The 25,477-nt window shown below is 39.6% G+C and overlaps 1 protein-coding gene across 1 annotated transcript; it reads right to left on the reverse strand.

Moving 5' to 3' along the window:
* Positions 1-217: 217 nt before the first annotated feature.
* On the reverse strand, positions 218-20,385 carry LOC139130056 (protein mono-ADP-ribosyltransferase PARP14-like). The gene is made up of 22 exons (XM_070695775.1): positions 20,088-20,385; positions 18,470-18,600; positions 17,002-17,404; positions 16,415-16,603; positions 15,613-15,867; positions 14,861-15,100; positions 12,734-14,452; positions 11,899-12,354; positions 11,356-11,507; positions 10,342-10,584; positions 9,772-9,993; positions 9,154-9,277; positions 8,439-8,573; positions 8,089-8,154; positions 7,352-7,522; positions 6,824-7,012; positions 5,777-5,964; positions 5,543-5,620; positions 3,735-4,098; positions 3,311-3,459; positions 2,485-2,662; positions 218-1,945 (listed from the first exon to the last, which is right to left on the reverse strand). Exons 1-22 carry the CDS (start codon positions 20,287-20,289, stop codon positions 1,659-1,661), a joined length of 6,141 nt encoding a protein of 2,046 aa, XP_070551876.1. The 5' UTR covers positions 20,290-20,385; the 3' UTR covers positions 218-1,658.
* Between the last annotated feature and the right edge of the window lie 5,092 nt (positions 20,386-25,477).

A 25,477-nucleotide genomic window follows, 5' to 3' on the forward strand; every position in this document is an offset into this window, starting at 1 on the left:
GTTGTTCATTTTCGAGAGGCGAACTACTTAAGTACCTGGCGAAACTCCCGTTACCTTTTCTCCAACGTAAATACCCTTTAGTTTAGATATTCTGTTTATTTAATTCTCAGTCAGAACGCATCAGGAGCTGGACACTCATTAGCTTTGCATTAGCTATTTTCTAGCTCCTATTCGCATTCATTTCGCTTTTGAGAAGAAAACAGATTCCTCATAAGAATTGTGTTTTTGTACCAGCATTCATTTATTGATCATGACTTATTGATTTACATAATATGTTGATTTATCTATTTTTTTATTCACTTAGATATTTTCTGTTGCATTTACTTTTGTGAGTTAAATGCACAGTGAGAGTTTATAACGTGAGCTATGTATAGCTCATAAGAATAGCCTTTGTGACGTGCAACCATAGATTGTGATGCAAGAATGAATGAATAAACTACAAATACGGAACTTCACTGATCTGGGTTAACTTTGAAATCTCAATGTTTGAATACAGTAAACAATTTAAGGCAACTAACATGTGACCTTTAATTTTGACATAAAGGTTCTCAACTTTTACACTATTTTGATTGATCAACAGAACGTCCTCAATCGGGACACGTCTATACGAATTAAAGACTAGCGTGACATCACCATCAATTATAAGTGTAAAGTGGCATGGTGTACTGTTAAGCAATGAATATATTTCTGTATTTGACTTCTTATCTAAAATTCTTAAGAATGGATCCGAATGGCTCAAACAGCATTTTAATTTCATGAACGGTATTTTAAGCCTGTTGCAAGTAATATGTGATATAATAATGGTTGCAAACGGATCATCAATTTAAGTGAGTTACGAACATTAAAGCAAAGGAGAGCTGCGATTTTATCATGATGAAAGCTAGCAAAAGGTATGCTATGGAACATATGATCACATCGCTGTAATAACCCCTCTAAAAGGAAGTACTTTTGTACATTTAGTTAATTTGTTTAAATAAAGCCTAAATCCACCGAAAATATGCCAGGTGTCGCTCTCAGCTCACCTGAGTAATGCTCATCAAAGTAGATGAGTTTTGAATCTTGATTTGAAGATATTCACTTTGGATGACGTACGAAATAAATTTCAATGATGACACACTGACTTGTTGTTTGTTGCTGGAATATGTAGAGTTATATTTGGATTACCTTTCTGTGATGAGTTCTGAAATGTGTGATGAGGTCAAGCAATGTAGTGCCGCGTGGATATTAAAATGGATCGTGTAGGTGATCGGAAGCCAGTGCAGCTATTGTAGCAAAATGTCATGAGAGTTTGAGTTTGAGTTTGAGAAACTTAAAATACAATATTTAGTTGTGTTTATGGTTCCAGATTAACGTCGCCTTCAGTTTTTCACTTGTTTTTCTGTTGAGAATATCGTACAGTATTTGCTTGTTTCGATTTAATTATGGACTGAAAACGTGAATGACGTGAACATGTGTATTTGATAGCAAATCTATCGACTACGTATATGATCAATATGGTTCGCAGTCCTATTTTCATCACATTTTGGCAAAATAATTTTGTCCAAAACAAAAACAGAAAGTTCTGAAGAAAGTTACACGAGTCTAAATATATGCTAAAACGAAAAACAATAAAACGGTAACTTTCGTTTGTTGTGTAAATGCTGACATCATTAAATGAATCATTTAAAAGTGATTAGATATTCCGGATAGGCCATAGCATCGTTGAAAATGACAAATATGGTCGGGTTTGCAGTGTTATCCACGACACTGTCGTAATAATCAGTAGGATTGTTTGGATTCTTGGATGGAGGAACCAGCATCTCGCGTCTCCCAGTGGTGTATTCGCCAGTCAGGACTTTACAGAGGTACATGTGCTTTTGACCGTTGGCGTCGCGAGGTGAGAAAGTGTCCGAAGAGGAGTAGTTGGCGCTGAGGGCGAAGTAACATCCTCGTCCATACGCAGCGGCTGGAAGCAGAGAACAGTGAAAATGAACGAGTTGCAAAAGTTCACAAATGCATAAATTGACTCAGGCAAAGGGCGTGTATTGGAGATGTCACGGTTTTCTCAACGCATTCAGTTGAAATTTAAAATAAACACAGTCAAACATGGTGAGGAAAATTCTCTCTCTCGTACACAGCAAATTATAATTTAGAGAATATTATCGCTGCAAGCGTAGTGAGGGAAGAGAACCTAGCATCAGAATATACGAAGTTTATTTATTCGAAAATTTGCGCGCCACCATCAGACAATAACAGTGGCTGTACTATCCATTTTGACCACTCGAATTCGGGATCATGGAAATTTATCATTTTGCGGTGAATAAAAGCGCATTCTGTGCTATAATAATAGCGATGTAACGTCTAAAAGCCACCCCGGTCTCTCATGTTAGTCAAATAAAATTATTTTCCAAAGGCACATTACGACAGCTGAAAGATGTAAGAAAGATGGTTCGACAAGTACATTCATTTCTGTATAAGCTTATCAGTTGAAGTCTCTACACCTACCATGTTTTCCTGCGAAGCTTCTGTTGAATCCCTGCGCATTGATTTTAGTACAAGTTTCGGAGGCTGTACCATGGTAGAGATTTCTCTCTATTGTGATTCCAGGTTTGCTTTTATGTTCCATGGCCTGTCTCTTCAGCATCACTTGTCGATATAATTGCTTATTCTGGATTCGTCGTATCTGTCAAGATAAAGAGAATGAATTATTCCATGTGATGGAATCAACAGAAAAAAATACATCGTTGCGACATTTGTTGCAAAACTATGTCTGTGCTAATTACAGACAAGAACTAAAGCTGCAAGCAGCGTTGCAGGGGCCAGTGCGGTATTGTAAATTGCAACCAAAAAGTTGGTCAGTTAGCTTGAGAGGGTAACTTATTTTTATTGACAAAATGCCTACAATTGTTTCAGTTGCAGAGATACAAAAAATTAAGTTATCAAAGTGTTTTGGAAAAACATTAGCCATATCAATATACAACAGTCACCAAACTTCTAATACTAGGAGTTACTGAGATATAAGACAGTAACTCAGAGCTCTTCCAAGGTCATCAAATTATTAAAGAAGAAAAAATTGTCTCATGTCATTAATCATCAAACACAAAACCAGAACTAAAAGTTGCAGTGTTCTTAAAGTGTAGGCTTCCAACGCGTGCTCAAAAGACATTTAAAATCCGTCCATCCATTCGTCCATCCAACCATCCATCCACCCAGAAATATACAGACATCCATCGAGACATACAGATATCCATCCAGACATACAGACATATCTTACATACATACATTTCCTTTTCCTAATTTGTATGTATGTGTGCTTCCTTTTTTCCATTACCTGTACTATTTCTGTCACTGTTGGCAACATCGATTTTTTGAATCCGTCGGCTATTCTGATGTATTCTTCACTTGATCTGATGAGGGGCACTTGCTTCACTCCCTCAGAATCATTCATGGTTGTCCAGTGCTTAGGGAGCGAAATACCACCTGTGGTGACAAAACATTATGTCATTTTTGCAAAAGCGTATGACTCAGCGATACAGTGCGCAGCCTATAAAGGTTTTTGCTATGAAGAGATAAGCGTTGTTGAAACCAGATATGACCTTTCAGGCTCTGCGGGGCTGTAATAGTACATGTAGTAATTGTTAAAGAATTTAAGATCGTGCAGGATTGGCAAGATGATGTTCAGTGTTTTGTATGTTTCATAGCACATGATAAATTGAAGGTTGCAATTTTAAATAACGTTTAATTTTCAAACCGACCTTCTTTCAAATCTCTTCTGACAGGAACCTTGGACCCGTCCGACAAGTCGACCTCTGTCATGGAATCAAAACAGACTTGGTATGAAGAGTCATCTAATTCGAAGAATACATCCTCGTTGCCGGCCTTGTACTCCTGTTCGATGTAACCGGCAACTTCATCCTCGTACTCTTCAAAGCCATCCTCGTTCCAGTACAACCAAGCTACGTTCTTTGCCAGCGCTGTTGCTGCAGCCTCACGCCTGTGCTCTTCTTGAACGCGCTTGAGAAACTCAGTTACTTTGTCATTGAGTTCCATGACGGCTTCTGGCGTTCCTTTCAATTTGAGTCGAAAAACACGACCCGTATTGATTTCTTCTACTCTTGCCTATATATGATAAGAAGAAGACTTGAGACCAACTCGATATGGACTAGCAAAGGGCGACAGCGAGAACTGTTTAAATTTTTTAAAAATATGCACAAGTCAAAGCAGACAATGGAATACAATAAAATATACCTTATAGCTAGCATCGTGTGATTAAAGAAATCTGCTTTACACTTAGGAAGCGTTCAGGTATTACGGCCAGGGGTGGGCCGGCAAAATCCAGGGGTTGGGGAAGGTCACCTTAAATTTAAAAACTGCAAAGGGGGAGGGTCATGTATTTTTTCAAACAGCACAGAGGGGTCACTTTATTTTCATAAGTATCCGCCCAGTCATAAAGAAGAATCAGTGTTCAGAAATATTCTGAGAGAGAAAAATGATTCGCTGCATGATTTCATTTTCTGAAGTCATTTAACTGTACACACACACACACACACTTTTAACTGCCACTGCAAACAAAGTACATTTACATGAATCATCAAACATGTGTAAATGTATAGATATGGCTTGTTTTATATTGGCAAATGTTAATAGCTTGCCCAACACACTCCCATGTATTGTGATTTGATATTTTAGGACGAAGCACTATATGAGCCACATTTTGCCTTCTAATAGTTGCGCAAAAAATGGTGACCCTCCCAAAAAGGCATGCATGAAATTTCCTGACCCTTCATAAATGCATGCCCCCCCCCCCAAAAAAAAAGCGACCCATCTGTAAATTCATTCCAATCATTTGGAGGGGGAATTATAGCATATCAGAAAGGGAGATTTGAATGCGAACAATTTTGTGTGTTTGCTAGCGGGTCATTTGAGAAAAAACACCTCAGAATCTGTTTTTGGATTCTATCGCACCCCATTCCAGACGTGTTTTTGTGTGCAGCTTTACTCTAGCAATGAGGGGTCATGAAACTGTTGTCATCTTAAAAGGGGATCATCAATTTTTTGGAGCAGTGGGTAGGGGGTTCACTTATTTTGGCAGATGAACATGAACAATTTGCCGGCCCACCCTCGGTCATAATAACTGAACGCTCCCTTAATTGGCTGGACGAGAGCAAAGGAACGTTTACACTCATAATATACAAGAAAGGTACATGAAAAAACACAAACATATTTGCGACATTTAAAAGCACGTCAATAATTAAAGCACACACACGGACAAATAAACATAACACGATTGGAACTAATTTGGGAGAATTTGATCATTATTTATCATTATATTGTTCAAATTTCGTTGGATGCTCCATATTTATAGTTGCAATATTATAATTACTCATAATTTCAAATGTATTGCGAAAAAGCAGATGAGCTTACATTTGCAGATTAAACCAACATTAATGCACTATCCAATTACCCAAAATTAGTTCCAATCGTGTTACATTCTCTTCTTTTAGCAAGTGTAATACGTTTCTTCTTAAAATAACCTCCAGCTAGAGAAAAATTAATTTCTTACTTGCAAAGATTCTGCCTGCTTTTTCAGTTCTGTGACCTCATCATCTGTTAGACTACCAACATCATTGTCTTCAACTACCTAAAATTAATGGATAAAACAAAAAAGAGAACAATATATCAAGTAAGGCACTCTGCTTAACTGTAACTTCCTGTAAGAATTGATACCTAAACAGAAAAAAAGGTTTAAGTATCTCTGCATGTTAATGTATCACGTACAATGGCTACACAAATTTACCTTTTCAATTATTTCTCTTTCGACACATTTGTTAAGCTTGTCAAATGCGGACTTTATATCATTCTCAGAGCCAGAGAAGATGTCAAACCACACCACTGGCAAAGACTGCTGTCTTTCTTCGTGTGTATTGGTTTCTCTCTGGTGTAGCTTTGGAGCCATGTCTCTCGTTTTGCCGCTGAAAAATTTCCCTGTTACATGAAAAGGGTCAAATATTAGAGTGCAGTAACACATGAAAGTTAGATCATCTATGGAAATGATAACTCAGAAGACATGTGCCCTCTCCCTATAGAGGAAGGAATACGCTTATTCGGCCAGTAACTTTTGGTTTTGATGAGTTACTCATTACTTTTTTATGTCTATTGCAAGCTTTTATTCTGAGCCTTTAAAGCATCTTGAGATACAGCGTATTCAGCATGTAAACATGTATAGACTTCATCGTTATTGTTGATGGGTGCATTCAGGTCTGGACTAGAATTTAAATGTGTAAACTGACTGGATATTTTACACGGCAGACTACAAGTTTTAAGAGTAATAATGGATGTTCCAACATGGTTTTGGGAGTAGCACAAGAACTTGCAATTGACATAAATAATAACAACTGATGAATATAATGTGAAAACGTAGAGTTACTCGCCCCTCAATGCTAAAATCAGCTCGCACAGTATAAAGCAAAACTCGAGAGGTATTAAACATAAGATGCTTCCAATTCCAGGTATAGATAACGAAACAACACGCCAGTTTCTTAAATTGTCCTTCTTGATATATGTGTTCTTATTCGTCACAAAAATACACGAAATATTCGGTATGTATTTTAGTAGTTTTTTGTTTTCTATCTAAGCGTTAGTGCGTTATTTACTAAGTTTGCTATGAAGAAATGTACTTTACAGTACCGATATCATTTATTTCGTCTCGGTAAGGGTGTTATTAAATTATTATACCTATATTGAAGAAGCAAACAAGTCTGGGGACATAGAATTCAATTTAACGATCGTGCTGGATCCTTTATCACAAACAATAAGCTTGTTACAATCACATTTACAGACTCACTCATCGTCCTCTTTACTGATCTCGTAAATGATGGTTCACAAAATTCTTCCATGGCTTTCTTGAATACGTCCATCATATCTTGTTGGTAAATTACGATTCGGACTTTGTTGACTGTTTCCAGTTTAGGTGAATCCTCGATGCTTCCGAATATTTTCTTTGCAATTTCCCTTGGATGCTTGCGTAGCGAACCTGCAAGGTGTTTCGAAAGTTATGATTAACATTGTATATTTTATAATAGCATGACTATGCAGGTACACACAAATGTTAAAAAGCTCTTTTTATGATCCTCAGTGAAAATCTAAAGGAAGTTTTCGCAGCTGGTTACTGTTGCGTATTGTAATTTTATCTATCGAATAATGAGTCTTCATAAACTAAAATCTGAGATTGTGTTGGCCTCTCCATCATAAATAAGATATCACAACGACACCATACTTATCCTCATCGTTACCTGTACACAGCATTATACTTTTAATCATTTAACACGAGTTACATGTAGCGCAAACACAAGACTTTTAGCTTGTCCTATACCTGTGCCGACCGTTGGCATGACAACTGTAGAGTAACGGCAAAGGTCAGCAAGTTTCAAGACAGCTTGTACACTGTCTTTCATGTTGTCAGGATCTGGTACAAGGTGTATTATTTTCTTGCAATTCAGTCTTCCAGCACTGGTCAACACAACACTACCAACCCGTTGCTTTTCTGAAACATTAAGTAGAGCGACATACAACTAAACTTCATCTTTCATTTTCAAATACGATTTTTCGGATTAGGCCAGAAAAAAACCATATCTATGCGAAGAATAACTTTATAAGTTCGCTCGAGTGAAGTGGAGTATAAAAAGGGTGAAAAATCCCGAAAGCTAGAGGGTAGAAAATACTCTTTGGTTGGTAAGACAATGTGTGTGTCTCTGCTTTCGAACTTAGCACAAACAAATAATTCAAGTCTGTTACTACCACATTTAGCGGGCCAACTTGTAGCGATTTCGAAACTGTTATCCAATTGGTTGGCAGAATCTTACCATTATAATTGAATAATACAATTAAACTCCCTAAGCTGCTGTGAATAGTGACAATCGACCAATCAGATATAACATTGCAAACACGCTGGTGGTCAGCAGCATATGATTTAGCCAATCAACCAAATGTACAGAAGGGTATGTGTTTTACGTCATATATAGTTAATGGAATAAGAAAAGTCTCCAGATAGAAAGATATCCATTTCTGAAATTCAAAAGGGTCTGCTAAAGAGTTAAAGGACATACGTACCAATTTTAATGAGTTCGTCTTTCACTTCTTGACCTGCTGCTTCTACGATTGCTTTAGAAACACCCCCTAAGAAGGTATAAAAGAATCAAATTTCCTGTTCGTCAACTTCTGATGTTCAAATCCATTAGGTCAAGTTAAATATTGAAGCTTAAGACCTCAAGTTTAATTCGTTGCTATACATCTTAAAGTCTGCATATTTGGAAATGTAAAGAATTGCAAGGAATGTTTGAATGACAATGCACTCCATTATGTGCATCCGAAAGTTTGCGAAAAAAGCGATTCTTATAACATGTAAAACAGTATCTAATTAAGTAAGAGTTGGTGAATAGAGTATGGCTGGAATCACGTACTTTCATACGTCAAATTGTTGCTAGTGCAGTTCACCATTACGTCGGCTGATTGCTTACAGATATCTCCTTGAACAAGTTCAACATTGACGTTTCCTATTTCCAAGCTGACGTCGCCACTAGATGCTTGTTTTAACTCTGTTGACAAAAATAAGGCTACAATATCATTTTATGAAGACAATATCATACAACTTTTTAAATCGAAGTCAAAGTTTCCGTTTTACACATATACTTCCAGCTGCTGAGCTGATCGATGAAAAGAAATCGCCGACATTTACCTGAGCAATGTTAAGCATCCCACCAAGAATAATTAACACGACATGGGATGCATCAAAACATGCATTTCGTGAATATGTTTATCATGGTATCCTTGTACGAAATCGTTTGAAAGTTATTGACTTAATACACATGTACATCGGTATAAGATAGCGATCTAATTTATATGCAAACGTTCAAACAGTATATAAACATCCCTTGAGGTACTGGCAAAAGAGAACAATGACCATAAAAACATAAATTTCACTTTGCAAATATTGATGAATAAATGCATATTAATGCATGAATATATTATATACATGAACGAAGGACTGGAAATGCAAGAATAGTTCATACAGGAATAAAGGAAGGAAGGAAATCGTAGAAGGATTAAAGTACGGATGAAGGAATCAAGCAATAAATGAATAAATGTTCGCATGAACGCTCGAATAAATGGACCTACGTTTGATTCGGTGGTCTTTGTAAGGAAAATGACCTCGATGATCTTTAAAATAGCCATGGAATTCTCTTGACTGTGATTGGGGTTTAGAATGTGACTGGTGCCCCACAAATCTGTCTTGGAAAGCCTGTTATGATGGTAATAAAATGGTTTTACATATAAATTGCCACTCTTAGCTTCTTTAACATCTCTCTCTCTCTCTCTCTCTCTCTCTCTCTCTCTCTCTCTCTCTCTCTCTCTCTCTCTCTCTGAAGCATCTTTTAAGGTATACGCTTTTAGCGCAAAGAAGTACTTCGTTCAAATGCGAAGAGCATCATAAATATTACCTCCCTTCAAATATGTAGAGTGCATGTTATATAATTCAATACATTCTTGATTTACTTTGCACAAACAACGTACACTAGAGTATCTTTTTTACCTAAACCGCTAGGTGTATTCCCTTTTTGTATTTCTCATATAAAGTATAATATACACAGACACCTTAAGATGTGTAATTATTTGTACCCCTCGTCTTTTTACACGTTTGGTTGTAAATATCTACGCTAAAACATGTATATGGATTCCAAAATCAAAGGAAACTTTAAAGGTAGCTGCTGATTAGAGTTGAAATTTTAGTCTCACCAGAATAGTAGGATAATCCTTATCGTACACAATAATGTGTATATCAGTCAAAGAACTATGTGAATAACGCTTGCTGAAGTTCAGTGCTTCCTCTAACATGACATCGGCCACTCTTTCCCTGGGGTATCCATGCCCGCCAGTACCAATAGCAGGAAACGTGATGGATTTCAAGCTAGTCTTGCAAGCCACCTTAAACGATTCTCTCATTATATGCCGCACAACCTATGAGTAAAGTGATACAAAAATAATTGTCCTTGCCAAATGTTACCGAATGCATGATATCAGCGAACACGTCAGAAAGATGAAGGAGGTCGCGGTCGGCTGTAGATCGAGGAAAGTTACCTCGACGAGAATGCAAAAAGAGAAATATTAAAAAAGACACAAAACAAATATGGCCATCTTTTTTTAACCGCTATTGATGTGGCGGTAATGATAACTCTGCTATCATTCAGATGCGACAAGAATATAACAAAACATAATATTGTATTGTTGATGATGTTGCTGTCCTCGTCTATCTATTCTGAATGTTCATCTTTACACTAGGGAACATAGCCTCTCCCTTCATCTTACCTTTTCCGAGCCATCCTTTCCTGCAGTCCAAGGACCACAGAATGCATGGTATATTGCTTTACATCTCAAATTACCACTACCAGTCAAAAGAAGTTGTCCGACGTCAGGGGTCCCTCTTTGCCTCGTTTTGCAATCCATTTCTCGTTGTATCCCCACACCACCTTCTCGTAAGATGGCTTGTGATACTGCCCCTCCACTCTGCAATTCCATGTTCTTCCCGGTGGTATTCACAATGACATCCGTCTGGAAAGTCAAGACGATACAGGAGTAGGACTTTCGAACTTTAAAATGTCCATTTGGGTAGAATGTGCCCCCTGAGACCTGATATTTGGATTTTGTAACCATTCTATTCTGATCTACCACTAGTTGTTGCTTATTCTAAAGTCCTTAGAGTTAGAACAATTTAGAGCAATTTTCACCATATTAATTTTCCAGAGATCAAAACTTTTATTTCCCCATGGAGTTAACACAGGGATGGCGTCCAGTTTGAGTTTCAAATATCGGTGTATGTTTTACAGTTTGTGTCTCTAGTACCAACCTCTGAAGGGTGACACCCCCATTTTTATTTTTCGTTTGGTATACGGATTGTTGAATGTTTAATTCAACAAAGTTGCATGAAAAGTTAAATCTTTTACATTCAAGATGCATATTACCTTAAAACATTTCAAGTATGTATGATTCTTGAAAAAGAAAGCCTTAATCTTCTACCAATCGTCGAACATTATTCGACACTTGGCAGAAGATTAAGGCTTTCTTTTTCAAGAATCATATTGTCGAACATTATTCGGCACTTGACATTAAAATTGGCCGCCATCCCTGTCTTAACTGTGTTGGCGAAAATTTTCTATTTTCAAAAACAAAGACTGTGAAAATATTCTTACCCAAAAAGCTTTAAAGTCACCCCGTTAGTGATTTCTGCAATCCCCGCAAGTCATACTAGGCAATAAAATAACTAGTACACAGTTGCCGGTTCAACGGCCAACCATAGTCCGGCTAAGGTAACAATTTTCTTACCGTCTGCCTGGTTATACTGCCCTTGACCAATCGAATGACCTTTCCTTCTGCAGTAGCTATTTCATGTCTATTGAGGCTTGATTTGCTTTGTTGTGGGTGACTGCTCTTATGTCCAGGCCTGGTGGCGCTTCCTCTTCTGTTTTGGTCCTGCCCTATTACAAAAAACATCAGTACACTATTGTTATTGAACTTGCCATGAATGTGTCCATCAGAGTAGCAATATCAAAGCTCTCAGAGTGAACAATGCCCATGGTTGTGGTCGAGTAACTTTGAGTTTCATTTTCGTTATTTGATATGGTATGCAACAAATTGGGGATCTGGACTTTTCTCCAGGTCATACTCAGGCTGCTTTCAAATCCACGAGTGAAAAATTGTTGCTAGGAATATTCATCCGACTAGACGAAGAATATCGTCAGATAGTGACCATATTATCCAAATTCAATCGCATGCACGGTACTAGCTAAATGTTCCGTTGTTGTTCTCGCAAGTACCTCTCCACTGTCATCATTTTATGCTGAATAGTTATACATTGAAGTAACTTACCTGGGATGCAGACATTGCTTTGCCCGCAATACTTCTCCAACGCTCCCTTGAACATATTGCAAACACTGTCACTTACATCAATGAGGAACACATCAAGAAGGCGTTCATTCTGATGTTCAAGGTTGTAAATCCTAACCGCTTCTACGATAATTTCTGTGCATAAGTCAAGAGGAAAGCCAAAGACTCCAGAACTGATTGCGGGAACAGCGACTGACGTACAATTGCATCTCTCTGCCTCCTTTAGACTCTGTGAGACAGCGTCCGCCAGAAGTAGTTTCTTCTTCACACACCGGCTTTCAAAGTTTCCACCATTCATGATGTCCCATCTCGGACCTACGGCATGGATGACACGTTTACACTGCAAACGCCCTGGCCCTGTTGACACTGCCTGACCATCTACCAGATTCCCATATTTTTTGATGATCCTGTCACTTTCTTCCTGAATAACATCTCCTCCTGAAATGAAGTAATGGCTGTTTGAATTATCTCAATAAAACGATGTAACAAATGATGATTTAAAAACGATTACGATTTCTGTTGACATATTTTGGTTTTCGGTGTTTCTATCAGCCGTTCTAGCTCTATTTATCCAGTGCTTTTCTCTATTAACATGTCAATTTCCTAGTCTTCACCATTCCTGTCTCTAAATGTTTGGTTTTCTGTGTACCCAAAATCCTTTTCTATTGTCGTTGGGTTTGCCCTGTCTTTCTGTCTCTATTTTGCCCTCATTGAAGTTTGAATATCACCAGTTAGATTTACTCTCTGAGACCTTCTTAAGACGTGTGATAGTGCTATTGATGCCTTTAATCCAAAGTATTGTTGTCTTGTTACATACCTGCATCCACGATAGCTTTTGCAAGCCCACCACCATGGTCCAGCTTGTTGTTGGCTGGATTGACAATGGCATCGACCCGCATCTTGGTGATATCGCCTTTCATGACGACTACCCTCCGCCCCAAACTCAGTTGGACCTGGCAGACGATCGTAAGCCTTGACTGCAATTTTTGAGAAGGCTGGATTTCCTCTTTGAGGCCAGTTCGACCATCTGGTGATTGAGTGACCGAAACAGCTATCACACATCCGTGGTCTTCCTCAACGAGCCTAATGTATGCTCGACCCCTTTCGTGCTGAAAAAGTCTGGCCAGTCCTGGCTGTTCCATGCTACGTCTGTCATGTTTGATGGCGTTCAGATACTCCTTTATTCTCGTTTCACCATTGTCGATATTTTCCTTCGTTCCATGGATAATCACACCAGGGCCATCAGTGTCCTTGTGTTTCTTCTCCTCAACGGCAATACCAGTTTCTGCCAGATCATCAAGAGCGGATTTCATGTGTTTAAACATGAATTCAACCTTCCCGCTGGCAACACGGATGAACCTATCGACGGCGGTGTTACCGTCGATGTATCTCTTCAGATCTGACACAGCTCTATCGACGTTGTCGACAAGTCCGGTGACGTTGACCCTATCAGGCTGGTTAGCAAAATATCCGACCACAACCGCGAATTTCTCTTCTACCTCGTTCACATGACCCTGCCAACCATCTCCATGCAGACAAGAACGCGACTCGGGAGGTATGTTTAAGATTTTCTGCTTGACGTTGTCGTTCAATATGTCAGCGGCTTTATCTAGATCACTTTGGTTTACTGCAGAGATAGTGATGTCCCCGCCCTGGGCGTCATATACGGCGAGAACGCCACTGTCGTTAAGAATACACGTTATGAGACCCAGCGCATTCTCCGAACCAAGAAACTTGGCAAGTGGGGATGCTGACAGTATTTTGACTTTCAAATCAGCAAGGAACTTGTACATCATTGTTTTGACATGCTTTGTGTCGTCCAATTCGCCATCGATTCTCACTTTATTCTTTTCGTGATCAATGATGACTTTGACATTGGCGCACTCCCTCTGCGCCAAGTTGGAAAAGTCTAAGATGTTGAGCTGCTTGACCTGCAACGGTGACAATGTTATTTCTTCACTCGTCTGTCTCCTCTCCTTTTCCAGCCACAGTTCGACTTCCCGAATGAAAGTCTCCGTATCTTTCTTTACTTCACTCACTTGCTTGGCCTTTCCGCAGAGAACCATCTCAGAAGTGGCTGCCCTCGGTGTAACCTTGACGCCACGGCCAACTGCAGCCGCAGTAGTTTGCTGGAGTACCTTATCAAACACCGCCTGTGACGCTTTGACCTCAACACTTCTGAACTCATTGCGGTAAGCGTGAAAGGCAGTGACCGCCGCCCTCTCCCATGTCTTTGCATTGTTGGTACCCAAGCTATTGATGGAGTGAAGCTGAGCTTTCTCCTTTCGGTCGAACGGCCATCGGATCTCTGCGTTGACGTCACGTAGTTTCTGCACCAACGCTTTCTTCAGCGGCTCATTCTCCATGATGTATTCCATGATCGATGGATTTACGTCGAGAACAGTCGCAGTTTCAGCTTGCCCGGCATCAGTGGTGCGAGAGTCGGTTGCAAACCGTCCAAGAACGTCGTAGAAGGGTTGCACGGTGACCTCTTCTTCCTTCAGGGTATGCTGTCTGTTCAAAACTTTGCTTGCATCTGAAGCAGACCAAAAAATGTTCAGAAATGAATATATTACTACCTGCAAAACATCTTTGTATCATGATCCTGAAAGTATATTTCATAACCAAACGTTTCATATTAAATAAAAATATTCAAGTAGTACACGTTTCACCAAAGTGAACATTTGAGCAATTTAGTTCAATAAAAAGTTTCTCAACTTCAAAAAATACAAACAAACAAACCACCACCTAAAACAGAAGTTGATCGAGTAACCTATATGAGCCGAGTATAGAACAATTGCAACTTTGTTCGCAATGGCACTTTGCAAAGAATAATTGACTTCCTATCTTTACCAAAGGTCACTGGAAATTCGTGTTTCCCTGAATCCGAGGTGCGTCTTTAGTGTATCAACGTTTGTAATTGTACTGACAGTCACTCACTTACCTGTATAGTTTCTGAAGTACACCAAGGCGCAGGCGTTCTCCTCGTCAAATACAACGCGTTCTACCTGACCTTCGGATCCGCCGCTCCTTTTATTCTCAAAGTACAATGTCAGCAGTGTCTCGGTCGTACCTTCTTTTAGGTTGCTCACAATCACGCAGTTCGGTTGACGGACAGCCTCGCATGTCAGCCTTTCATTCATAAACGACTTTTGATCGATGGTCTGCATCAGTTTGTCGAAGTCTAGTAACGGAAGATGATGGATATTGTAATAAAAGTCACTGTAGCAGTATAATCGGAACGTTGTCAAAGAAATAATTTTATAGAACAAACAAATAAAATGCGCGGGTGTTCCATATTTAGGCTGAAAATGTATATTCTTGTATTTCTGTCTGCTACATTTTGCCTCTACTTGCGACGACCTATTGCATCGATATTTTGAGATCGCAAACTTGTGTTATGTCGGCGAGTTTCAAGAATTCAGCTATTTGAATTAATTTTAAAAAAAGTTTTTTTTCTCAGTGATATTTTCGACCATGTCGTATCGAAAGCCAACAACTTCTTCTAGACACCATTACTCAAAAAACGTTCGCTTTGAGGAGAAATGTCATCGACTAAACAGGTGTCCGGAACTATGGCACCGATTTTCAAATGCCGTGCTTTCATTGTAATATTTATTTCTGTAGAACTAGTCATCTGTCTAGCAAACTGTCCTAGGGAACTACTTTATACGACTTTAGAATTCTAAAACCTACCGTCAATCTCTGTTGGGTAAGTCACCATTACTTTATCGAATCCTTCCGCGTATTTTAAAATTGGGTTTTGTTTGCCAGTGCAATTCTCTAAGTACAAAGTCAGTTCATACTCGGCCTCCTTAGTTCCGGGTGGCAAGCCAGTTAGGAGAAAACTGGTCTTGTCGATTGGAGCTCTCTGGGATGGTGTTACCTTTCTCACAGATAATGTAGCGCCTTCTATCTTGTGGACTCGCCCATCCAGGACCCTATCGGCATCTGCATTCATAGAAGAGGGAATAGACAGAAATCTTAGCAACTTCATATGTTTAAGATTAATTACTAGAAAGGGCATCACTGGCACGGGCCATAGATCGATGATAAGTGCTGTTACTTTGACGATGTGAAAAAGAATCGCATGATGAATTCGATGTAACCTCTCTTTGCATAATGCAAGAAGCTCAACACCATTTCCTTGTGGGGTATTTACATTTTGGTGATGGGTCAAAGTTCAACGCCAGCGGCAAGCTCATGAATATACCGATGAATTTTCCAATGAAAACAGCTTTCAATATTTGTTGTCCTTGGCATTCCGATGAAAGAGATTAACGTACAATACCTATTTACTAGTTGCCATTGCAATTTGATCTATAATATTTGTTGTTATATTTGTCGGTGAGTAAGAGTGCATTCGAAGGAATTTTCTTCTAGACGTAACGATGCTCTGAGGTACTAAAAAGTGAAGTTTACCAGGTAAAGTTATAATACAGAGACTTCGTTGGCGATTGAACTACATCAGTCGCGCAACAAAGTCAGGCATACTCACGACGCTGATGTTTAAAAGTTATGTGCGCGCTGCCGTCCATCATTTGACCATCCACTATTTTACCGCCACCAGAGATCTCTTTGTTGGTGAAGTAGAGTTTTAAGTGCTCCATGCTTGTCCGTGCGTCGAATCCGGTGACCTCTATGGTGGTTTCATCGGGAATATCCTGGCCAACAGTTGTCTCGGTTCCTGCGTTTACATGGAAATGAACGACGGGAAATAGACCATAGAGGGATTTGCAAAAAAAATGACAGTGACGATAAACGTAGACGAGGCTTGGATTAGATTAGACGTGTGCGGAAAGCCATATAAGGTTGAAGGCGCCTCGGCGAAAAGCATTCAGACTCTCGAATTTAAAAATACTGTTCCGATCTCCCGCTGATGAGTGATAATTTTGAATCCCGTGGACTAATTAAATTGTTCAACCTCTTATTTGTTCAAAAATCGAAAATTTGATTTTTGCCCACAGAGTCAACACATGGATGGCGGCAATTTTGAAATTCAAATATCGATAATATTAATGTTTCAGGCATTTTGTGTCTTTAGTACCAAATTGGGAAGACGTTTACAACCGAACCCCAACATACCTTCGCTGTCGTTCAGGTCTGAACGAAACACTGCTTTATCTCCCTGGTTTGAAGATGAACGCGTCTGCGGGCAAGACGGAGTTCGGTTGTACTGGGGTCTCCGGTTCGTAGATTTTTTCCCGACGGAGAGAGCATGCTGCGAGTCGTGACGCCGTCCGTCCCTCTTATCTCCATTTAAACTCAGCGACAGATGGCTGTACTCGGAAGTCGTCGACATTGTGTCAGTCGTGTAGCTCTCAATTCCGTTTAGTGTCGAAGAGGACCCGTACGACGTGTCGAGTGAGATATCCGTCTGGTCACCTGTGGCTTCGTCTTCTTGCCTGCTTGAGGAGTTTCCACGGACACGTTGCTGTTGAGACAGCCCACCATCTTCAGTCGTCGTTACACTAGACATTGATTCGTCCTAAGTAATATGGAAATGTTGAGAATAATATTATATTGCTACAGATAACTGAAGATTATAGTGAACTTTCCCTGCTCATCAAATATCGAAGTTTAGGTATACAAACACCTTTTCCAATTTTGCCACAGTTACCATGGGAAGAGAGAATCTAACCAATCACAGATTTTAAGCGGGTGGCCGCTTTTTAAAAACAGGGCCCTCACACGGGCATTTTGAATACCAAGGAACGCCCCTTTAACCATATATGGGCATATTTAGAATACAGGTGACTATATACCTTTAATATTACAATAGTTGCATGCAATGGTGAAAACAGCGCAAACTGTATCTCATAAGATAAGTCATTAAAACGCTTGTTTTCTTTAACGTCATTGGGTTAAAGTTTGCATTTCTGCTGACATCATGTACAAATTAACCATAGCTGCTGACGTATGTTCAAAAACTGACCGGTGCTTGTAAACATGACTAGGCTGTCTTTGTACTTATAAAGATGATGACGTTTGCAATACGAGGTACAAAGTTCTCCATAATAACTCTTCACATATAAACAGGCGAAAAATAAATTGTACTTAAAGCGTTGACACCCCCCCCCCGCTATAAATCTGCCATTGGGTTGACGACAGAAAATCTAAGATTCTTCCTACCCCCCTGCAAACAGTTTTCACGACCGAGAGACGTATAGGGAACGCACCTTGTCTCGCGGGACCTTTAACGCGACTGGTATCATTGCTTAAAATAAACGACCACTTTAATGCCCTGTAACATTCTACACGGTTCCTGTCGCTGGGTTGAACTTTAACCTTAGGTCTTTCCGCCCATCGAAACTTTATCACCGAACGCATATGAATAGACTGTTGTTCATCTCGTAAATTCCTGTGTCGTGTCGTTCCCAAAAGAGTATCTATGCCAAACAATTGACCTCGCTCTTACTATCACTATCTACCTTTCCGAAAAATTCAAATTTCAGGCACAAAGGCGCTCTAGTTTCATTGACTTTCATTCGGTAACCAATCGATCTCAAAACACGTCGTGTACTTAGTTTGACATAAATATGGTGTCACTCACCAGCTCGCCATGCTGCGTGGTTCCCTGTTGAGCATCTTGGGGGCAAAGCTCGAGCAGTAGCCTTATCGTCTCGTCCTTGATTGATATCTCATAGTCACTGCTGTCCGATGGCAATATTGACTGAATGGCATCTGTGAAATAGACATTGAAATATCTATGTGTCAAAGGTGTCTTACACTTGCATATCAAGAAACAGACTTGTCAAGTCTTTATCTCCTTTGCAACTTTAGATCCAACTGATGAGTAAATTCACTTTCTTCTCGTGGTAACATCATAATATCACCAAATCCACAAGAGAAGTGTTCAACACTAGTTTCTAATTTGATATTTTTTTTGGCTGGATAAGAGCGATGCACCTTTGACGTAAGACTATATCATTTGAATTCAGATAAGCGGAATACGTGAAAGACTAAGATTAGTTTGCACTATTAGCAATCGCAACGCCCCAAAAGACCATAGCTCTTGTAAAGCTGAAAACACAAAACGCTGATATAATCCGCTGGATAAATTTAAAGATATTGCCTACGCAATAATATACTCTTCTAAGCCCATAATGGATGATGAAAGCTAACTTTGAACGATACAATGTACGAGACAATTAGGCCTACTATAGGAGTTAAAAGTTTGCTTGATTCCACTGTGGCTATGAGTAGATGTAGTAAACATCTGGGGCCACAAAACCGTATAATCGGATACATTATCAGTGATGGGGTTGGTGACGTCATAAACTTCACTAGTAGTGATGAAGCCATAATGTAAAATTAAATAAATGCGACCCTCTTTTTGAAAACGTCGTGACAGAAGTCACGGGACAACGAAATCGAGCCTGAGGCCAATGTGTTATTTGCATGCACTGACTTGCATCAATGATACGTTGGCAGTGAAAGTATAGACTTCCACAAATTACATTGTCATTCAATGAAACGAAAGCGAAAGAGCCGCTCCGTGTTAGAGTATTCCGCTCATGATCACTGACCGTGTCACTGGATATTCTCATGACCTCATAATACCGTGCGGGCATTGCTGAACTTGAGTAGAAGATACATGGATTTACTGCATTTTAAGAAATCATTTGAAAGTTGGGAAGGGCTAATGATGTTCGGACGAATAGAGAACTTAATGACAGCAAATGCCACCTTTCATTCCTATCTATAGGAACGTGATGAAATTAAAATGAGCGAATCATAATTACATCTGCTAAAAGTTTGACATCGATCGATGACAAACACTCACGTTTCCTGTACGAGAAACACAGTGAGTCAGTGTGGTTTGGGGGCAGTTAAACGCACACAAAACAAATAAAAACACATGTCCCTGTTGCTCTATAAACAACACTATCAAATAAGAAAATTTGTAATGAAGGGACAATTCACGGCTACATTGTTTTAGACAACTGAAGGACATAAGAATTAATGAATAAAAATGGCGAAAATGAAAAATATCTGAGCTTCCTATTCTAGTTTTTGAAAACAATGTAATCGAAACCACAAAATATTTTTGTTTGGCCTGATTGTGCGCACAAATGAATCCGTAATTATCATAACGGCCGCTCCAATCATCTAACAAAGATGCACACATTTTCTGGACACTTTGCGTTCAGTATCCAGAGTTCACTTACCTATTGAATCATTGAATTCAACGAGAAACACCCGTGGGTAAGTCGTATCGTCAGGTGAGACAAGGGGCTTCACAGACTCAACCTCCACTTCCGTGTTTTTCAGTCGATTTTGAAAGAAGAGCTCGATCTTCGTACTTGCCGTCTCGTCGTCAATATGGCCTGGTATGCCTCGGACGAGGTAGGCCGTCTTTGAAGAAGCCATGGCAACAGATTAACTAATCTAAAACTGTACTTTCACCGTTTTCTGGGTCCTTCGTACTCAAAGTAAGGTATCAAACTTGTTGACAAATGAGACCATCTACTGATGCAATGTCTATTTCAGTCGGGGAAATCCCCGCACATGATGATTGCGCGGCAGGCATTATTATAGTCTGATCCCCTGCCCCATTTCTGCCGCTGGCTGCGCTGCTCACGAAAATAGGGTCAGGTATGGGCTGCGCGTGAGCCGTCAGAATTTTGACAGCATACTAGTGGACACAGTCCCCTGACAGGACCATGCGATCAGCACATCGGTATAGTGGCAAGCCGTATGGAAAGTATACCACGAAACATCGGATGTTGACAAGTAATTTGCACGGCTTGACTTTCACTTTATGTCTCCGACTTATATTTCCTATGATGGCATTTAGTGGTCAAATGACGATTATCGTCTAGGGTATTTTCTTAGAAGTGATCCCTCTTTTCGCATGTACGACAGTGACTCAAAATAAGTGATTTTTCGTTTATATGTCGACATAGGATGCTTGGTTCGGGAAACCATGGGGTCAGATTAGTCCATGGGCATACGAAAATAAAATTGAAGGTTACAGTTCCAAGTTTGAAATGAATTCAATGCAATCACTGCCCTCGTACTATTGACAAATAGCAGCCATCATTACATTAGCCAATACCTGACTCTATTTTCATGAGCAGCGCAGCCAGCGGTAGAAATGGGTCAGGGGACCAAACTATAATACTTCCTGCCGCCCAATCATAACGTACGGGAATTTCCCCGACTGAAATAGACATAGAAATAGACATAGAGCTGTTAGGAAAAAATCCTGAAAAAAATTTAAAGGGACTGATCAGAAAGCCAGTACTACCGTACATAGGTGACACAGAACGCGTTGTCCAACGATATACGGACGGGTTGGCGAAGAATCGTGACGGAAAAGCCGTTGTCCTCTCGAGTGTAGACACCTGCCATCTTGAGTGAGTTACAGAGTAAATTTGTCATCTCGATCATGTCAGTCGATGATAAAGACAAAAGTGGCCCGGATAACCTCCTTTGTGACGTACACCAGGACACGTAAAAAATCCATATTGTCCCTGTTCTACCGGAACATTTTTTTCGAGCAGATGACTGATTGGTGATGATCGACTACTGTATATTCTCGCAAAAAAATGATTGATGAATTTTAAATATGGTAGTTATGTCTAACGAAATTTTAAGTCGCTAAAGCTTTTCAGGTAGTTTGTACCTCGAAAGTGAATACTTGAACTTTTGCTCAAATTTCAACCAATCTCTTTCAAATTCAAGAATAAAAATCGGGGGTCACCGTGCAAATTTTGGTACTAGAGAGACAAATTACCCAAGATTTACACAGACTGATAATTGAAATTCAAACCGACCGTCATCCCTGTGTTAACTCTATAGAAAAAAATTGAAATTTTCAATTCTCGAAAAACTAAGGCGGTAAAAGTTTCCGTACGCACGCATCGGAGCTTTAAAATGAACCCCCCACAAGTGGTAGATCAGAAAAGAATTGTAGAAGTTTGAAGGTCCGAAAATCTGTCCCCGAGGCGCATTCTACCAATTCCCAATAACCGAACGAGTTGCCAGGGCTGTCTGCAATCCGTCGATCAATTCGCTAATAACCTACTGGCTCATGCCGTACAATTAAAAGCGGACAGCGTACCTAGCGACAAACCTGACAGTTGTGACCTAAACGCAAGTTCTACTGCACAGTTTGATCTTTAGAAAAGTCATATACAAAAGGCTCAAATCATAAACTCATTGGACGAACGACGATAAACGTCCTTCCTCGCGCAAGGATATTCTTAAATTATCGATCGGAACAGAACCTGCATCGAAGGGCTCGGAAGACACCAGCTGCCAGCTGTAGCTTTAAGTTTGGAGCGCTATGGATATACTGTTAATTAAAGTAGAAAAAAAACAGTTTCTGTTAAGTGACAAGGGTTTCAAAGTATCTGCATGCGAGATATGTGTCACTGCAAGCATCAAACTGTATTAACATCAACGACAGAAGTACAATGTTTTATTCTCACAATTTGTTCAAAAATGTTTTGGATCTTTAGTCTCACTTATGTTAGAACGATGGGCAACTGTCCGAACAAGGCTCACTCGACAGACGAAGTCCTCGGGTGTCCCTATTCAATAAACTGCATTAGCTGGGCGTTCTGATAGAGCTGTGTAATAAATGAATAAGCCACTGTAACACATACACACACATTCACACACGCGCGCGTTTATTTTTTGCGCATTATTTGAGAGAGAGAGAGAGAGAGAGAGAGAGAGAGAGAGAGAGAGAGAGAGAGAGAGAGAGAGAGAGAGAGAGATGCTCTCAAGTTTTGAAGAGAATGGGTGCATTATTGTTTTCTTCCACCACTATTCTTTTATTCCTATGGAATAACCTTTCCCCCTTTGTAATTTTGTTCTAGCCAAGGATAGACAGACCGCCTGATGTCGAAGTGATAGAGAAAATAGGAGCGCCAGGAGATCAAGTGACGATTCAAGGCCAACAACACGCAGATAGAATGTTTCTACCACGTTGAAGTACTCGGGATGGAATTGTTTTATTTTGGAAGAATAGTACCAAGAAAACCTTGATGAAAGATTCATCATTGGTTTTATACTGACGGAAGTAGTGTGACACCGTTTGCAATCAATCAATTACTTGTTTAGTTGAGTTATAAAGTTGTGTGACTCTCGAATTTTCGTGATTTTTTCCATGCCATTGAAATATACTGTGAAAATCATAAAACTCCGGCGCAATTATCGGTCAAAAAACTAAACAAATGAAAAAACGGAAATTCACCTTCGCTTCATCTTCGTACGTGGATTTTGTCGGAAAAGACAATTAATTGTAGATGATTGAAGGATTAAGAGTTCGTTGGCGTTTCTAGAATGATCTCAGCAATGCTTGGGACTGAACTCTGCATATGAGAGCGCCCTCACACAGGCGTTCCAAATGAGCTTTCGGGCTTTCAAAGGGGTCCATGCGTGCGAGTATGAGTGGAATCTATGCAAGAGATAAGAAACCAGTCACTGCTATTCATGTCAACAACGTACCTGCCAAGGTTCTGTCCTCGATTTTCAAAACATGCGGCAGTTGGCGTAGCTCGTTATTTTAGAACGTTTCATCTCTGTGCCAGCGTCCAGCTGCATGTTCTTACACGAATAGTTCTTTTACCGTTTTTTTTTTATGATGCAGTGCACGCCAGGGTATACAAAGCGTACGTTACGCGTAGAACTTTCTAGCCGTAGGGTACACGCAGGGTATGTAACTCATAGAACTTTATAGTAGATTACACCCTGACCTATATATTCGTCGCTGATGGTTAGATTATACATGGGGCATTATTTGGTATTGCAAATTCGTGTCATTCTTCTATAACAATCCGTTGTACAACACAAATCAGTATGTTTTCGCTGTTTTTAGCTTATATACGGTGTTTGATAAAGTCACTGCATGCATTGTGGGATAACCGGGAAAAGGTCTATTTTAAAAGATATGTTCACTCCTTTCTACGCTTAGACACATCGCTCATTAGTCAGTTAAAGACTTTTAAAGGGAAATTCACTCAACTGTGGAAACGCAAGCAGTGCAGTGACAAATCGATCACGCTCAGGTCAAGGGTCATCGCCATTTGAACCGACGGCCCTTGACCTGAGCGCGATCTATACGCCGTACAGCCTGCGTATTCACAACTAGTATCCGTAGAAGTGTAGTAAGCATTCATTCAATACGGTTTGAACCATTTGATTTCTGGGAGACGGTTAGAGGATTGCCAGGAAAACCTGTTGCTGGGCATCTATAGGAAATTAAGTATTTTTTTTTTCCCAGTGGGAAGCAAAATATGCTTCAAGGAATGCCGTGAAAATTCATTTGTTGCCATTTACAAAGAGACTGTTTCTTCTATGATCTCTAAAACTACCGTGTATGGTGCTTAATTATGGCAAAGACTTGATAAATTGTTTGATAAATTATCTGCTGAATAGGGTATCTGCCATGAATTGAGAAACCTGAGTATGCATGGATGTGTACTAGCATTTTGTTTATTTGCAAGTTGTTCATAGTACTGACAATGCTTTCAAACCTAAAAAAAAACTACTTCAGGAAAATGTGAAAAAGCGTGACTCAGTCCCTTTAAAGTTTCCTACAAATGTTTTATGAGACAGTGAATGTCTTGGAATGCATGGGATCTGAAACTCTTTGAAATGCATTTTCTGCAGAACATATCTTTGATATTCTAAAAAGCTAAGCTATCCTAAGATCAACACGGTCACTTTTTTCACAACGTACAACGTGAACATTTGTAGGAACCAGCAAGGTGGATTTCAAAAGATCCACATAATCTGTCTCTGTGAAGATTATCTGACTTCCAATAAAAAACCAAAAAAGCTGTAGGAAATCATAAATGGGTAGAGGTATGTTTTTCATGATTTGTATATATTAAATAATCAAGAAGTGTCAGGATCTGTTTTGGGAAGGCATGCATGATGCACCCACACACTCAACACCAGTCCTGGTCATTTCCAAATTTAGCACCGCTATACCAAAGTATATGCCATGATGGATTGATGGAAAATACTAGAGAAGGCAGTGGCTCGCTTGCAGCATTGTGAAGATCAACCATCCCCTTCTGCATTTTCTAAAGCCATGTGCTGTACACCAAGAAAATTTGCTGCCAGGATGGGAGAAAAAATGTTGTCATACACATTTCAAAATAATCCATCGCTTACATGAGCCTATGTTTGTAAGCTTTCTATATGTCCTATATCATTTCTGACGTTCTAATTTAGAGCATTTTTTTCAAAAAAGAGCGAAGGTAAGACGCTATTGGCAAATGGAAATAACTCTGACACCAAGGGCATTTTTTTCGCAATATTACTCTTCAATCGAAATGAAAAATCAGGTAAACCATCTTCCCCTTTAAACCTTTGCCCAAAGTTTACAACAGGAAACGTTAAGCCATTCTCTTTCGAAATCAAAAAGTGATGTCAAAGGTCACCGTGAAAAATTTACAACTAGAGCAACAAATTACCCGATATTTACCAAAACGCGAAATTCAAGCTGGTCGCCATGACCCCAGAGTTAACTCCATCAGTAAAGACGCTTTTTTATTTTAGCAAAAATATGCCGGTGATATTCCAAGAGCTTAAAAAT

Source organism: Ptychodera flava, chromosome 3 (assembly GCF_041260155.1).
Source record: "Ptychodera flava strain L36383 chromosome 3, AS_Pfla_20210202, whole genome shotgun sequence".
Taxonomy (NCBI): domain Eukaryota; kingdom Metazoa; phylum Hemichordata; class Enteropneusta; family Ptychoderidae; genus Ptychodera; species Ptychodera flava.

What these genes read in the sequence shown, in the direction of transcription:
- LOC139130056 (XM_070695775.1), bottom strand. Translation starts at nt 20,289, where the DNA reads ATGGCTTCTTCAAAGACGGCCTACCTCGTCCGAGGCATACCAGGCCAT. An exon ending in CCACGCAGCATGGCGAGCTG is followed by an intron (nt 17,405 to 18,469) that starts GTGAGTGACACC and finishes CATATTACTTAG; the next exon opens with GACGAATCAATGTCTAGTGT. An exon ending in CAGTGACAGAAATAGTACAG is followed by an intron (nt 2,663 to 3,310) that starts GTAATGGAAAAA and finishes TTATCTTGACAG; the next exon opens with ATACGACGAATCCAGAATAA.